The sequence below is a fragment of the Periophthalmus magnuspinnatus genome, chromosome 8 (assembly GCF_009829125.3).
Source record: "Periophthalmus magnuspinnatus isolate fPerMag1 chromosome 8, fPerMag1.2.pri, whole genome shotgun sequence".
NCBI lineage: Eukaryota > Metazoa > Chordata > Actinopteri > Gobiiformes > Gobiidae > Periophthalmus > Periophthalmus magnuspinnatus.
The window spans coordinates 22,762,526-22,780,212 of NC_047133.1; the positions used below are offsets into that span (position 1 = coordinate 22,762,526).

Consider the following 17,687-nt stretch of genomic DNA (forward strand, 5'->3'; position numbering starts at 1 on the left):
AAATTGTTACATGTATTATATAAACTACGTTATAGGTGAGTGAAACACAGGCAGTGGTGTCACTGCAGGGAACCTCGTCTCCTCATTATAAATCTTATTATGCTCTACTATCCCAAGGTGAATTAATATCATGAGATCAAGGATTAACATGGACATACAATGTTTCTTACAACCACGAGAGACCTAAAGAAATATTTAAACTGTTCCTGAGCACATTGTTTCAGAGCTAACGAGCTTCTGCTTGAAGAGAAAGGGTCATGTAGAAGATTTACTGGTTATCGCTGTAATCCTTCGTTCCACTAGATGGCAGCATGTGTCCGACATGTCCTCCAGTACATACAGTACGGCACGGTGACTGAGTGCCATCACTCATGTCTCACAGCAAGAAGGTTGGTTCGATCCCCGGGTCACCAGGCCTTTCTGTGTGGAGTTTTTCATGTTTCTCCCCGTGTCTGGATGGGTTTCCTCCGGGTACTCCGGTTTCCCCCATCAACCAAAACATGAACGCCCTTCGAGACAACTGTTGTTGTGATTTTGGGCGTTACAAAAATAAATGAATTGAATTGAATTGAATTGAATACATGTACTGTTAAAGTCACTTGGCTCAGAGATGTAACCGTAGCAGCTCATAGGGTTGTCTGCCAGAGTGCACAGAGTCAGGAACTCTGAAACCAGTAAATAAGCACAACTGACCACTTAGTGTACATTTACAAAGGTCACATTTCAACATCTTATAATGGCAAAGACTCACCAAATTAATTAATAATTTATAGAGCTTTCAGAAATGATACACTTGCATAACAATACCATCTAAAAACACTTGGGAAAATGATCAAGATGAATGCATTTTAAAATCCATGTCTGCTTTTCACTGGCCATTCTGCATATTGGATACTTGACACACAGAAACACAATATTATGTAAAAAAAAAAAAAAAAAAAGAAAAAAAAAGTTATTTTCTAAACTGCACAACATGTCACACAGTCTGTTTGAAGCCACAGGAGACGTTCTTAATATAGAGTGTCAGTCTGCCAGATTTAAATCAGTTTACTGCTGCTATGGAGGACCAGAAATGGCATAATTGGAAATAAATACATGCTGACATTTATTCTTTTATTTATTAAATTAAATGTGAATAAAAATACATGCATCACATTCTGGGAATTAAACAGCTATTGATTTATTAATGAAAATATAAATTAAACAAATTGAACCTCAGGCTTTGCCTACATAGATTTACATAGTATTTCACACGCAGAGTAGAAATTTCAAGCAATTTTTGCAAATGAAATTATGGGTAGATGGTAATTGACTGTTCAGTGTTGTGGGTTAGAATATCCTCCGTGCGTTCCAGTCCCTTTTTTCACTGCACCTAAAATATATACACTCACTTAAATGTCATTGTTAGCAAAATGCTGGGAAATGTACAATATGAATCGATGCTTACAAGAAATAAGTTCATGCTCAAAGAAGAAAAGTGCACATTGTCTGGCTGTCACTTGAGGTGTGGGTGACATCAAAATACCCAAGTCTCCACTGGACTCTCTCAGCAGAAGTTTCCTCAGAGCAGACAGAGCATTGTTCCGCCTCAGAGCGCACAGTAAAGCAGGGCCAGACATCAGACTGACCAGAGCGCTGCGGCTGCACTTCTCTCCAACCTCATAAGGGCTCACTTCCAGGGCCTGAAGGCGACTCAACGCATGCAGCCATTTCAGACTGAGCAGCTCAAACCCTGCACAACAAATGTAGTATAATAAATGTTTTAAATCTGCTGATATAAACATTCATTAGATACTACATCATTATCAATGCCAGGTAAGGAACAGTTATCAGAGCCGCACCTGTAACTAGAATATCTGTTTTAAGATACAAGTTGTCACAATACAAACATTTCAAACTCAGTTTCAATACAGGGAAAAGGCACAATATCAATTTTGATTCCTCGTGGATCTTTTTTTTTATTTTTTAAACAATCCTTGTGTCAAAATGGACAGCTACTGTTGCTTATATGTATAAAAAATCTGGACCACTGCCACAGTGATTAACAATTTATTACTATGGTAGTAGCTCGGTTTAGTAGTGTTTGTCCACTGATTTGAAGGTTAGTGGTTCAAATCACACTGTTGACATAAACATCATTGGTCGAGCAGTAAGATCCCAACAAAAAGGCCACCAGTGATCGACAGCTGCCTTTTACCTACCATGTTGTGTGAGGGCTCTGTGTAGGAGGCCCAAACCTTGGCTCATGTCCTGTCCACACAAACTCAAAACTACCACCTCATCCTCCTCCAAGTCCAGAGGACACTTTTGATTGGACAGGACCACAGTGGAAGGATCTGGAACTGCCCAAGCCAACTGCACTATTAAGCATATTGTAAATGCAAATGTAAATATGGAATTGACAATGAACTTGAGCTAAAATGACATTAGGATTATACTTCTTACCAAAAATATTAAACATGTTGTTGCTGTAGGGGGCTGTATGGAAACACAAACTTGGCTCAGCAGTTTGAACAGCATCACCCCTGGATCGCAGGAAGGTCAGAAGGTTGTGTGTCTTGAATTCTTTCATAAGAGCTGACAAAAAGAAAAGAAACCACACTAGTAGAAGCACTAATTAGATTACATACAATTCACCGGCCAAAAATAAAAAATTACATACCTGCAGGAAGAGAAATCCTGTGAGGTAGGGCGTTCTCTTTCTTAAGTATCAACACCAGACATTTCTGGGATGTGCAGAAGATTTGAGCCTACAAAACACAAACATTTATGCACATATTGCTGTGGATTAATTGTACATAATAATTAATTAACTCTTACTTGCTGACTGGTGAGTCCTAGTAGTGAACTTCTATCATTATCAATTTCCATTATCTGTAACCCTCTGAGAATAAATCCTCTGTGTTCACATGTGGACAGCACTTGGCCGTAGCAACATGATGGAATGAGGGGTGACACCACAAGAAGTATGTCAGCTGTACAGTGAGAAGAGAAGGTCAGAAAACTGTCCAAAAAAATACGAAACATGCTGTAAACAAGAGGACTGGGAGTAGAATACCTTTAGTTGTAGCACACAGGAAAGATGCATTGTCCTGGACTGACTGAACTTCGCTAAGAAAAGAAATGATTTAAAGCTATGTTCATATACACTGGTTCTGAAACCAACAAACTACATCGTCAGCACTGATTCAGAATTTTGGACCAGTACCTCATAGGAATATTTCTAAAATTAGAAAAAAACAGTGCAAGATGGATACATGATAAAATCCCTTATGTAACCAATGTATGAATTGTTTCAGCTGTAACAATGTATTATTATCTGACAACAGACCTTTTTAGAGATTCCTCCTGGTACTTTTCCAGTCTTCCAGAAAACCACAGACACAGCTCTTTGTGGACTTGAACTTGTTGGTGAGGAGCATACAACAGCAAAGAATCTCCTTCACTATCTTCAACAACAGCTGCCTTCTGCCCAAACATGTGCTGCACTGTTCTATTTATGCCTTGTAATTTTGAATGGGCATAGGGGCCACGGACTCCCATGGCTAGGACACATTGAGTGCCACCACCTTTTTGAAGAAAGCTCTTGCAACCTGAAAGATTTCAAGTACATTGTTTAGTATTTTCAAAGCATAATAAAGTTGTAGAAATATTTTCTTACCAAAATGATCAGGCAGAGGTTCAGATGAAGGATAAAGGAGTCTTAAACCACAGACATCTAAACCTGACTCGAGGATGGCCTGTAGGGTATAGTGTGTGGCCAGTGGGCGTTGATAAAAGTCTTTATGTCCCAAAGCAATGGATATCTACAGTATATTGAGAAATAACATTTAAAAAAATATTGAAATAATTACAAAAACACAATACGATGTACAATAGGGGCTGCAATGATGGATGCAAATGAACTAGCATGATTGTGACGCATCAGCTACCAAAGTAATTATTGACTATTTCAATATCTGGACCATAAACAGGATCATTTGAGCACCCGAATGATCCTGGGAGCTATGTTGTCGGGGGCTTCATGCCCCTGGTAGGGTCACCCATGGCAAACAGGTCCTGGGAGACGGGTCTGACTAAGAGCGGTTCAGAAGCCCATCATGAAGAGAAATCCAACGAGGCCGTTTACGTCGCCCGGACTGGCGTTACCGGGGCCCCACCCTGGAGCCAGGCCTGGGGTGGGTGCTCGGCAGCGAGCGCCTGGTGGCCGGGCCTTTCCCCACGGGGCCCGGTCGGGCCCAGCCCGAAGAAACGACGTGGGGCCGTCCTCCCGTGGACCCACCACCTGCGGGAGGAGCCATGAGGGGCGGGTGCGGAGAGATCCGGGTAGCAGTCGAAGGCGGGGACCTCGACGACCGGATCTCCGGACATGGAGACTAGCTCTGGGGACATGGAATGTCACCTCGCTGGGGGGGAAGGAGCCTGAGCTTGTGCGGGAGGTTGAGCGTTACCGGCTAGATATAGTCGGCCTCACCTCCACACACAGCTTGGGCTCTGGAACCCATCTTCTTGAGAGGGGTTGGACTCTCCATTTCTCTGGCGTTGCCCGCGGGGAGCGGCGGCGAGCTGGTGTGGGCTTGCTCATTGCCCCACAGCTCAGCCGCTGCGTGTTGGGGTTCACTCCGGTGAACGAGAGGGTCGCGTCCCTGCGCCTTCGGGTCGGGGACAGGTCTCTCACTGTTGTGTCGGCCTACGGGCCAAACAGCAGTGCAGAGTACCCGGCCTTCTTGGAGTCCCTGGGAGGGGTACTAGACAGTGCACCAACCGGGGACTCCGTTGTTCTCCTGGGGGACTTCAACGCCCATGTGGGTAACGACAGTGACACTTGGAGGGGCGTGATTGGGAGGAACGGCCTCCCCGATCTGAACCCGAGCGGTGTTTTGTTATTGGACTTCTGTGCTAGCCACAGCTTGTCCATAACAAACACCATGTTCGAGCACAAGGGTGTCCATCGGTGCACGTGGCACCAGGACACTCTAGGTCGGAGGTCGATGATCGACTTTGTTGTCGTGTCATCTGACCTCCGACCGCGTGTCTTGGACACTCAGGTGAAGAGAGGGGCTGAGCTGTCAACTGATCACCACCTGGTGGTGAGTTGGATCCGCTGGCGGAGGAGGAAGCCGGACAGACCTGGCAGGCCCAAGCGTATTGTGAGGGTCTGCTGGGAACGTCTGGCGGAGCCCTCCGTCAGGGGGGTCTTCAACTCCCACCTCCGGGAGAGCTTCTCCCTGATCCCGGGGGAGGTTGGAGACATGGACTCCGAGTGGGCCATGTTCTCCACCTCTATTGTTGATGCGGCTGCTCGTAGCTGTGGTCGTAAGGTCTGTGGTGCTTGTCGCGGCGGCAATCCCCGAACCCGGTGGTGGACACCGGAAGTAAGGGATGCCGTCAAGCTGAAGAAGGAGTCCTATCGAGCCTTGTTGGCTCGTGGGACTCCTGAGGCAGCTGATGAGTACCGGCAGGCCAAACGTGCCGCGGCTCGGGCAGTCGCAGAGGCAAAAACTCGGGGTTGGGAGGAGTTCGGGGAGGCCATGGAGGAGGACTATCGGACGGCCTCAAAGAGATTCTGGCAAACCGTCCGACGCCTCAGGAGGGGAAAGCAGTGCTTCACCAACACTGTTTACAGTGCGGGTGGAGAGCTGCTGACCTCGACTGGGGATGTTGTCGGGCGGTGGAAGGAATACTTTGAGGATCTCCTCAATCCCACTGTCACGTCTTCCGAGGAGGAAGCAGAAACTGGGGACCCAGAGGCGGACTCGTCCATCACCCTGGCTGAAGTCACTGAGGTGGTTGGCAAGCTCCTCGGTGGCAAGGCTCCGGGGGTGGATGAGATCCGTCCTGAGTACCTCAAGTCTCTGGATGTTGTGGGACTGTCTTGGCTGACACGTCTCTGCAACATCGCGTGGCGGTCGGGGACAGTACCTGTGGAATGGCAGACCGGGGTGGTGGTCCCTCTGTATAAGAAAGGGGACCGGAGGGTGTGTTCCAATTACAGGGGAATCACACTCCTCAGCCTTCCCGGTAAGGTCTATTCCAGGGTACTGGAGAGGAGAATCCGACCGATAGTCGAACCTCGGATTCAGGAGGAGCAGTGTGGTTTTCGTCCTGGTCGTGGAACACTGGACCAGCTCTATACTCTCCATCGGGTCCTCGAGGGCTCATGGGAGTATGCCCAACCAGTCCACATGTGTTTTGTGGATCTGGAGAAGGCATTCGACCGTGTCCCTCGTGGTGTCCTTTGGGGGGTGCTCTGGGAGTATGGGGTCCGGGGCTCTTTGCTAAGGGCTGTCCGGTCCCTGTATGACCGGAGCAGGAGCTGTGTTCGCATTGCCGGCAGTAAGTCAGACCTGTTCCCAGTGCATGTTGGACTCCGCCAGGGCTGCCCTTTGTCACCGGTTCTGTTCATTATATTTATGGACAGAATTTCTAGGCGCAGCCAGGGGCCGGAGGGGGCCTGGTTTGGGAACCACAGGATTTCATCTCTGCTGTTTGCAGATGATGTTGTCCTGATGGCTTCTTCAAGCCAGGACCTGCAGCAGGCACTGGGGCGGTTTGCAGCCGAGTGTGAAGCGGCTGGGATGAGAATCAGCTCCTCCAAATCCGAGGCCATGGTTCTCGACCGGAAAAAGGTGGTTTGCTCTCTCCGGGTGGGTGGTGAGTCTCTGCCCCAAGTGGAGGAGTTCAAGTATCTCGGGGTCTTGTTCACGAGTGAGGGAAGGATGGAGCGTGAGATTGACAGGCGGATCGGTGCAGCGTCTGCAGTGATGCGGTCGCTGTATCGGTCCGTTGTGGTAAAGAAGGAGCTGAGCCAGAAGGCGAAGCTCTCGATTTACCGGTCAATCTACGTTCCTACCCTCACCTATGGTCATGAGCTTTGGGTAATGACCGAAAGGACAAGATCGCGGATACAAGCGGCTGAAATGGGCTTCCTCCGCAGAGTGGCCGGGCGCACCCTTAGGGATAGGGTGAGGAGCTCGGTCACACGGGAGGAGCTCGGAGTAGAGCCGCTGCTCCTACACGTTGAGAGGAACCAGCTGAGGTGGCTCGGGCATCTGCTCAGGATGGGATAGGGAGGTGTTCTGGGCATGTCCCACCGGGAGGAGGCCCCGGGGAAGACCCAGGACACGCTGGAGGGACTATGTCTCTCGGCTGGCCTGGGAACGCCTTGGGGTCCCACCGGAGGAGCTGGAGGACGTGTCCGGGGTGAGGGAAGTCTGGGAGTCCCTGCTTAGACTGCTGCCCCCGCGACCCGGCCCCGGATAAGCGGAAGAAAATGGATGGATGGATGGATGGATGGACCATAAACACACAGTACTATTTAGTAGTAGTTTTTTTTTTTATATCAAAAAGCCTCAATTTAACATATTTTGGCTTTAACTAATTCAATTTGAAATAGAAAGTATCGTTTGACTATTTGAATAATTCAGAAAAATAATCGCTGAGTAGTCGACTCTTACCTCTGTATGCAGTTCTTGTATGGTCTCTCTTCCGTTGCATTCATAGCCTGAGGTTTCCAATGTCTGCCAGTAAAACCCTGGACTGAGCTCAAATATTCTGCCTATTACCTACAACAGCAAACCAACAACACAGTTATAAAATAATCCACAAATCCAGAAAGTTTAAATATAATATAACTCACTTTTTTGTTCAAGGTTGTAGTGATAAAAGAGCTTAAATTGCATGATGGGAGACAAATCGGTGTGTTGTAGATGTCGTCTCCCATGATGAAATTCAGCTGAGGAATCCAGTGAGCTATAGTGGTGAGTGAAGTCTCAGACAGAAATCTATTAATGTGTTTGTAGAATGGAGTAGGAATATCTGTGTCCTTTTTCTAGTAATAAACACAAGAGTAATTTTCAAAATGGAAAATATCTACAACTGACATTATATTAATCATCACACTATTTTTACTATTACCTTTTGAGTATAGGTTTGTTTGGCCACAATTAAGACATATAAAGAAAGTCCTCTCTCTGTCCAAAGCTGCTGCAATCCAACAACCCAGAATGGTACATTAGCATTAGCTTCAATAGCATTTGATGGATGAGGGCCCACCTAAAAAGAACATAACAAAAACATAGATGAGAAACCAATTAAAAGTTCTTGCTAATAGAAAAAAATATTTAATACTAACTAAAGAAAGAAACCAAGTCAGTAAGGTGTTATAAAGGTGTGGTTTGGTTAATGCTGAATCGATTCTTATTCTTTTCCTGCGTCCTCGCTCAGTAACCATTCCAGGACTTGAGAGATTGATGATCAACAGCATGTGTCCATCATTCCCTATATCTGTTGGTAATGTTCGAACTGGTTCAAGATGGGAAGCGTTCTGAAAAAAAAGTCAGCTCATCTGTCACTATTTGATCAATTGTAATTTGTTTTCTTCTGTACATCACACTCACTATATCATAAAGAAGATGAGTATTTTCAGCAGCTGGTTGCTTCTGTCCAACAGACTTTGTTGGCTGACATTTCTCCAGTTCTTTTACAGTATGTTGACATTGCTTATGGTAATGATCTCTGATAAATAATGCATAATTAGTTTTCTCATGTTTTATTTTTACTTTTTAAACCAGAACCCCTTACCTTTGTTTCTTAGATAGTTCTTTGTTGTTTTTCTGACTTTCTGTTTTAGGTTTAGTGTGTTCAAAATCCACACATGAATGGACTGTAGCCTCTGGTTGGGTTTCACAATCGTCTTTGTTTGTAGTCTCCACAAATTCCAGTGGCTTAACACATATGATTTCACTTTTCTCATTCAGAACATTTTTCATTTGTGTTCCCATATGGACCTGTCTGGGGCTGTTAGCTGGCACTGCTTCTTCGTGAACAGAGCACCGAGAGGGGGACCTTATTGGTTTTGTAGATGTCTGACTGGTGCATCTCAAATCAATGTAAACGGTTGGACATTCCTTGATCTCTTCCACCATATTTTCCCTTGGTATCCCCATGTAGTCCTTCCTGTATTGCAGATAAAAATATTGCAAGTAATAAAAAAAAAAATATTATAAAAAATATATAAAAGATACATTTTTACTAACTTCACATAGTTTGGATTCTGGGGGGACTTTATTGACTGCTTCTCACAGAAAGATGCTATTTTTTCCAAAATATTTTTATAGTAATCTTCCTTGTCCTTATCTGCACAGAATACAGATCAAATAATTTGCTCTGAGCACTTTCATGTAATGTAGAACACAGTGGTACTTGCCTGCATATCCATCTCCTATTTCAACTGTGGCATGTCGTGGCTTGATTACTTCATCTTTTTTGATGTTTTGGAAAACATTTAAATCCAAATTTTCAAGTTTCTGTGATAATCAATGTATCATTGTACTTTCTTATGTGATTCATGTAATGTTAGGTGGAAAATGGTAGAATGTACTTACAGCAAAGGAGAGGACAATGGGATTATTGTGACTTCTTTCATTTGAGTTCAAAGCAGTGTCAGGACTCTGTTTGCTTAACTCTGTAATGTTTTCTGGTTCACTTACATCAAGTGGCTCCTTCATTTCACATCAGAATGTCAGTGAAAAAATAAAAGTTTTAAATAAATAAAACAAGTTATTCAATGTCAGTGAAATACCTCTACCTCTGCAAAAATGCTGCTGTTGCCAGGGGAAATCGCGTCTCCATCATTAGGAAGTTGTAGAGAGAGCCCAGCTGGTCTTTGAAATATTTCAATACTACCTTCGTCCTCAGACTGCACGGTAAATAATCATCTGTTAATCTTTATTTAATTTTTGTCTCTTTCACATAAAGCTCAAAGTTTAAGCTAACGTTAGCCATGTTGCTAAAAAACATTGGTACATACCGATGAATTTGAGTCAATGGAGGGTATATACGGTTGTACTTTTTCCACAATCGACCTCCATAGGCTCCCGTCCATTATTTTTAGGCACAGGGAAGAAATGATGGGCTAAAGTTAAACCAAACTCTAACTTGGAGCTGTTTGCTATGGCTGTGATTAACTGTTACGTGCTGTAAGGGAAACTGCGGGTACCATGGCAACGGAAACTTTACCTGCTCCGCGTGTGTCGTTCAGGGCCCGTTGGAAAAGTACCTATCTCTACCATGTGAAAGTTTATATGAGGCATCAGTACAGGATCCGATGTCCACAAGGTACTAGATTTATTTGAAACTTTTCAACTCATCTGCACTTCTTTGTCCTACTAAATTTCCAAAAAGCCCCTACCATATTGGCAAGCTCCATATAGATCCATGGCTGGCCTTGATAACCTAGCTAAGCCTGCTATGATCATTTGTTAGCTTAGCATGCTGTCTGTCTTTTTTTTTTCTGGGAAAATAATGACATTTTATACATTGCGTTATACTTGTTATTTTTATTGCTCAATATTTTTGAACAGCAGTGCAAACTAATGCCAAAAGCAAACATAAAATCACAAATTACCTTGACCAGATATTCCTTATTACATCAGAGATCAGAAATGGAATATATTGCACAACATTAATGGCTAATTACCTGTAGATCTGTAAACATTGGTAAATGCTCACAATTTTTATAGCACTCGAAGCGCTTACAATGATAACAATGATGATATTAGTGTATAGGTCATCATCATCATAGCCTACCGTATCATAAAAAGTGCATATTCATTGATTTTGTTTCTGTCTAATTCTAAACTTGTACGTGAAATGTGTAAAGCTCTCTGTGCTCTCTGTGTTTTTTTTTTTTTCCTTCAGTTTTGAAATCACAAAAATATAACTATCAGACTAGCAGCTCTGAAAATGTTCACTGTTTATGTCCCGTAGATCCTGTCCTGCCAGTCGAGTTGGGCTAGTGCATGTAATGTTGTTGTATATTGTAATGGTAGTATCTGGCTCTTCACCCTCTGCATGAGTCTCCAGTTGTCGCGGAACAACCAAAACATTCGCCTGGCTGTATTTCCTGAGTGGGAGAGCATTGCAGTCACATCTCCAGGGGTTTCCAGAGAGAAGAAGTTTTTCCATGGTCGATGGGAAGTCTGGGAACAAGTTAGCCAAGGCATTGTTTCTAAGGTCAATATATCTGAGTTTAGGGAGAACATGCTTTGTATCATTCAGCGCCAACAGTTGGCATTCATTGTTGGACAGAAGCAAATACTCTAAACTTTTTAGTCCAGAGAATGCCTGGACACTTAAGATCTCTAGTTTGTTTGAACGCAAATCTAAACCTGATAAGCCAGCCATGTCGGCAAAGCTGTTGCGTTCTATCACAGAGATATTGTTATGTTGTAAAAATATCCGGCGTAGACCCGAAAGTCCAGTGAAAGCTTGAGAAGTTATTCTGGTAAGGCAACCTCTATCCAAGTGGAGGCTGTGAAGTTTTGGTAAGCCTTTAAAAACCTGGTCTGGAAGTGTGATGAAACAACTCCCTGAAAGGTTAATAACTGCGACGTGGGACAGCCCTGCAAAACTACCCACGTGTGCCTCCTGGACTTGGTTGTGATCTAGTTCGAGCACTTCAAGATGACCAAGTCCTTCAAAAATTCTTTCTCCCAAAGATCGGATTCTGTTGTAGCTGAGCCGAAGTTCTTCTAAATACTGCAGGTCACGGAAAGTTCTCGGACGTATTGCATTAATTGTGTTATTGGACAGACGTAACACATGTAGACTATGAAGACCCAGGAAAGTATCATCATGCAAAGCGGTTAGTTTGTTATTTGTAAGGTCTAGCCATCTCAGAGACTTCATGCCCATAAAAGCTCTTGGTACCACAGTAACAATCTGATTCTGAGCCAGATACAGCTTTTGTAGTTTGGTAAGTTTGATAAACACGTTAGCTTTGATCACCTTAATAAAATTTCCAGTTAGATCTAGCTCTTTTAGTTCTATGAGATTTTGGAAAAGCTGAGGTTGCAGGTAGGCCAGCCTGTTCCCAGCCAGTATCAGCTCTCGCAGGCCATGGAGGTCCTGGAATGCCGTCTCCGGGAGCACTGCTATGGAATTCCAGCCCAGGTTCAGGAGCCACATGTTGGACAGTCCAGCAAAAAGCCTTTCCTCAATGCGAGTGAGCTGGTTATTGTGAAGACTCAGTGAGGCAAGATTTGGTGTACTTTGGAAAACTGTTCCTGGCAAAGTTCTTAGTCTATTTCTCTCAAGATGGACATGAGCGAGAGATCTTAGTCCGCGAAAGGCCTGGGTGTCAATGGTGGCCAGCTGTCCACTTTGAAGGTTTAGAAAATCCAGGTTAGAAAGATCTTTGAAAGAGTTAGCGGGGAGTGACGTGAATAAGTTTCCATCTAGCCAAAGTGAATGGGTGGATGTCGGCATGTCATTTGGTATCTGGGTCAAGTTTTTGAAGCTGCAGTAGCCATTGAGCTCCAGGCTGTAGTCATCGTAATGACAGGTGCATGACTTTGAACATGGGATGGGCTCTTCTGTCCCCCTCTCCGCAGAGCTATCTGGAGTGGACTGCACAAGAAGGATCCCTTGGGCCAACAACACCAGCAGGACAATGGCTTTCATACTAGAAAAATATTTAAAAACAAGTATGTGGTCAATACACAACGCACAATCTCACCATGCTTTCCTGTGTATGCATTTAATTTTAAATCCACCTTACCTTGCAACTGCTGGTCTGGATTCAGCGTTTACAGGCTCAAACACTGATGCCTGACCCTTGTGCGTGTGTTTGTATGCAGAAGCCTGCCCCCTCTACAAGCCCGTAATGGTTCTGGTAAGTCAGTAAACTGCAATAATTAACCCTTTCATTTTCATTATACCACCATCGTCATATAATAGCTTTATTGGCATTGTGATTATTAAGTGTCTTAAAAATATAATGCATTGAAAAAATATACATTGCTTTAATGGATGGCAGTTATGACAACTGTAAACAAAGTGTAGAAAATGTACATAACTGTATTATTTTTTGTTCATTTATTGCTTAGTATTATGTCATATATGGTTATTTTATAGTATTTTTATAGTATTCTGTAGACACAAGAACTAAATGGTCCATTCATGTATATGTCTTTTGTGACTGAATGGCCTTTGATGTTTACAGAGGCTCAGTCATTGAGTCCACTTCCTGTAGATCTGAACTGATGGCATAGAGATAACACCTGTTGCTCTTTACATTTGAATAAATGTTAACCACATCCAATAATGATCAGGTAATTTTACATACTTACAGGTATTTGATTATATTCATACACAAATGTCATGTTTACACTGATTGAGCTTATTGTGTGATTCATTTTTCCCACGTAACATAAATTATATTGATTTGTGTCACTGTGGAGGATATGACCAGTGCATGAGGCCCGTTTCCTAATCACATGTATGGCTGTAATGATTAACTTAATGTTTACTCTGTACTTGGTATCTGGGTTCTTTTTAGCCAGCCATGAACCTGCCAGGCTCTAAAGTACAACCACTTTCAGATAACATCAGGCCAACAGGAAATTTCATTGATTAAAGTCAACATAAACAATATATTTATAGGCCAACTACTTCAGAACCTCTCTTGTGAAATAAAGTCGCAATGTATACCACCGATTCTATGTTATGTTTGACTGTGTCAAGTGACGAGTCCCAAAATTGCATTCACTATCATTACCAGTAGAGGGTACTGTGGTTATGTAAACAAATTTACTCTCATTTAGCTTCAGAATCAAATGATAGAATAAAGAATACAAGTTTTCTCATAACTAAAAGTGAATTATTTCTTATCCTGATATGTGAAGGCAATTACAACTCATTATAACAGTTCAGTAGAAGACACAACTGACACCTATAATTGCCTTTTCAGGTAGAAAGGTGTTGTCAGCTGCTGTGCTCATCAAAATAAGAAGATGTCAAGGTAAATAACTCTTTGTCTTGGCTATTTGTTCCATTTCATCTGTATACATATCATGTTTGTTTGCATCTCTGAGCATCTTTCTTCTAAACCACATTCATTCATGCCAATTAGCATTATAAACATTGCACAACTTGTTATTGACTTCAGTCTTGTGTATTTATATTTTAATCAAAGGGACTTGTCTGTTAGAGCTGCTGATGAATAATTATTGTATTAATTGGATAACATAAATGCTTTTGTGCTTGGACCCAGACAGATGCATTTACTTAGAAGAGCTTAGATGGTGCTTCAATTAGTTTTCCAAAATCTTAAAAAATATTGACAAAAAGAGCACTGTCAGAATCCCATATGATACATTTTTGTTGTATCAATGTTATTTTGTAGCCTATTATTTTCAAGTTATGCACAGAGGAAGAGTTGTCATCATTCTGACATCCATACAAAAATATTGTTGGTTCTCAATCCACTCATTGTCTGATTATGAAAGTTGCATGTCCATAATATGTTATAGTGGGTTCTTTCACGCATCCCACTACTCCCGCTACTAATTCAAAGATATATACAGATCACTGATGAATTCTAACTCTAAATTACCATTATTATTGCAATTTTTTTGTTAGTATTGAGGTTGGAGGGTGCTTTTTTATTTGTTTGTTTTTTTACTTACCGGCATTCAGTATTAGAATAAAGAGGGATGAGTTTACATTTGACTGAGGTACAGGTTAGTCTGGTGGCTTTCTGCAAACTGTTAACTCATAGGAGGATCTTATTGAACTGGAAGGAACCACAACCGCCTGCATATGGGCTCTGGGTTAGGGGTGCCATGTACTACACTCAGTTGGAGATAATTAGGTACACATGCAAAGGCTAAGTTAAACAAATTTATACAATTTGGAATCTTTTTTTTTTTTTTTTTTGGCTTATGTTCAAACCTTATTAATTTTTCATGCATTTATTTTATCTTTTTTGTATTAATTGTATATGTTGTTTGTTTTTGTTTTTTTCTACCAGGTTTATTATTTCATCTGTCATTCTTCATTTATGTATTTATTTTATCAATATTTATTTCTTATAAATATTGTCTCTAGCTCATGTTTACATGTTGAGAATGGGGTTCAGGGGAGAGAAAATAAAAAATGATGAAGATCTTTTGTGTGCCATTGGAACACTGGAATATCTTTTGAATGAATTAACGTTGAACAAAAAAATAAAGATGGATGAATGGATCCAAGGCAATCTGACAGTTCAAATGGATGTCAATTAGAAGGTTTTCATCAGGACTTACCCTTTAGGAAGCTGAGTTTCTTCTTTTGCCTTTGTTTGAATGTTAATTTGCCCTTCTGGATAAGTGCAGAAAACCCATGCACAATCTGAGCTCTCATGTGGCCATTACATTTGAAAGCTTTGTTGTTTTTATTGCGCTATGCCTGATACTTGATATGACCTTTGTCTGCTTAGGGCTTAATGTATTTTTCATAATGCGTTTGTTTTGACAGTTGAACTTGCTGATGACTTTAGCAGCATGGAGTGGTGAATGACTGTAATCATGGTTCTAGGCAGTGACTTTTTGGAGGGAGGACATTGTCTCCGTGTTGACGTCTGAAAGATGTTGGATCAGTCTGTTTTATAATCGAATGTGACAGTTGTGTCCAAAGCGAAGTATGGCAGCTGAGGGCATCATTTCAAATTATTTCACTGTCACAGATGGTTTTCTGAGCTGCGCTGCTCAAATGCATGAAGTTGACAACAAAGCGTAGCTACATTTGGAGAAAAGAATACTGAATACATACCTTTGTTGTTGCTTACTACAATAATCTATCCTACACTTAGGGGTATTTTAAGCTTTCTGCAACATTTTAATGACTTTTTGCCATTGAAAAGAGATAACACTTGTCTTTTAAATTATTAATCACAATGGCAACAGCCCTGGTTTTTCATCATTCTGTATTTGAAACCCACGGATAAGCTTCTGTCAATGCACCCACAAAACATAAGCCATCGTTGTGACACACAAATATGGGTTATATGAGTTTTAGTTGAGTTTTTGAGAATGGTAAGCTGTGTACTTTCTTATCTTTATCAAATTTTGTAGGAAAATTGAATTGAATTGATACTGTTCTATAGACAAAAGCCTTTCCCCCATTTTAAACTTTGTTGAGGTTAAAAAAAAAAGACTTAAAACTGCAATGACATCTTAACAGAAACACGACTGGACACACATTTTTGCCTGCCTGACTAAAGTACATTTACCTCATAATTGATAAGTTTAGTGAAACGTTTTAGTCCCAGAATCTCACCAAAGTGTTTTTACGAGATTACATAACCAGAAACACATTTTGGAACCTTTTCTGAATATGACAATGTATATTACATCCTAGAAAAGATTATCACTTTTTACTCTGTGATGTAATAACACAGATGAATGTATAAGCCAGTGTCCATTAGTGTCTCTCCCATTCCCTTTCTTTTTTTCTTTCTTTCTCTCTCTCTATCTCTCTCCCTGTCTCCCTCTTTCTATTTCTGCTAGTTGAATAGACCCATTGTCGTGTCTTTAGAGATGGAAGTCTGCATTTCTGTATGAACATTCAAATTCTTTCATTTTCCTGACACCTTGGTTCTATTCATTACTTAAATAACATGGATAAGAGACTGGGGATAGATTTATGTTAAAAAAACATCTCTCAGTATGTACCATAGATGTTGAATGTCCTAAATAAGCCTTGTTTTTACATTGACTTCCAGTAAGCATGCACAGAAATCTACAGATGTGAGTCCCCTGCAATAACATTACACCTGGCTCCAGTCCCTCTTACGTTTCACAAGCAGATGACAGAATTTAAATGAAACCATCAATTCCTAATGATGGTGACTTCAAGCATAGGCATTTACATTTTACAAACACATAAAAATTTGATTGCTTAATTATTATAGGAAGACCCAGGACACGCTGGAGGGACTATGTCTCTCGGCTGGCCTGGGAATGCCTTGGGATCTCACCGGAGGAGCTGGAGGACGTGTCTGGGGTGAGGGAAGTTTGGGAGTCCCTGCTTAGACTGCTGCCCCACGACCTGGCTCCGGATAAGCGGAAGAAAATGGATGGATGGATGGATGGATTATTATACTTATTTTGGTTGCTGGTCTTATCCAGAATTGGGTTTTTGAATTAATATTTGACAGACTCAATAGAAAGAAATGCAATTAAGAGTTGGCTTGACTTGCATATATTAGACTATCATTAAGTGAATTTCTTTGCTTGTAACATTAATGAAAGTTCTTATCTTGATTCATTTCAAAGAAGAGCGGTGGAGCTCATTAGCAGTTTTTGATACGAATGTTGTAACTTTATAGACGTTTTACTACATTACAACAAAATCATAAACAGGGATTGGGGCTTAAACTATATTTCTAATTACAATGTGAAGGTGAAGGAGGTGGTTTCTGGTTCTTATACAGACAGACGCATGTTTCAATACTGAGGCATATGTAAATGTAATCAAGCCGCAACATTATAGCTATGGGATTAGATCAGAATGGGGGAAATGTAACGATATCAGGAACATGATTGTAATTCAACATTGATTACATGTAAAAATAATTATCATGTTGAGTGCAGACAACAGTTGTTATAATTACAGTCGGAATCTTGCCACAAGGAACAGAGTCAAATTGAAACTTTTCCATCGGTCAAAACTCACTTGTGCAGTCCAAATTTTGGTGTTATGATGGAACAACTTAACCACAATCATAACAAAATACACTTGTTTTTCTACAAATGATAAAGTAAACCATTTTAAAACAGGCAAATAATAAAAAATATAAGCATCATATTAGTTACAAGATACAAGATAACATTGTAATAGAATTGTGCACTGTGAAAAATGAT

At 41.6% G+C, this 17,687-nt stretch overlaps 2 protein-coding genes across 2 annotated transcripts; both read right to left on the bottom strand.

Moving 5' to 3' along the window:
• Positions 1-1,159: 1,159 nt before the first annotated feature.
• On the bottom strand, positions 1,160-8,763 carry LOC117375358 (dynein axonemal assembly factor 8). The gene is made up of 15 exons (XM_033971658.2): positions 8,584-8,763; positions 8,400-8,517; positions 8,135-8,326; positions 7,918-8,055; positions 7,640-7,831; positions 7,458-7,565; positions 3,662-3,806; positions 3,332-3,593; positions 3,059-3,111; positions 2,821-2,975; positions 2,663-2,750; positions 2,446-2,577; positions 2,202-2,360; positions 1,448-1,732; positions 1,160-1,372 (listed from the first exon to the last, which is right to left on the bottom strand). The coding sequence occupies exons 3-15, from the start codon at positions 8,264-8,266 to the stop codon at positions 1,317-1,319; spliced, it is 1,905 nt and encodes a 634-aa protein (XP_033827549.2). The 5' UTR covers positions 8,267-8,326; positions 8,400-8,517; positions 8,584-8,763; the 3' UTR covers positions 1,160-1,316.
• Positions 8,764-10,327: 1,564 nt separating this feature from the next.
• Positions 10,328-12,649, bottom strand: igfals (insulin-like growth factor binding protein, acid labile subunit). Its single transcript, XM_033971270.2, has 2 exons — positions 12,563-12,649; positions 10,328-12,466 (listed from the first exon to the last, which is right to left on the bottom strand). The coding sequence occupies exon 2, from the start codon at positions 12,463-12,465 to the stop codon at positions 10,732-10,734; it is 1,734 nt and encodes a 577-aa protein (XP_033827161.1). The 5' UTR covers position 12,466; positions 12,563-12,649; the 3' UTR covers positions 10,328-10,731.
• Positions 12,650-17,687: the final 5,038 nt, after the last annotated feature.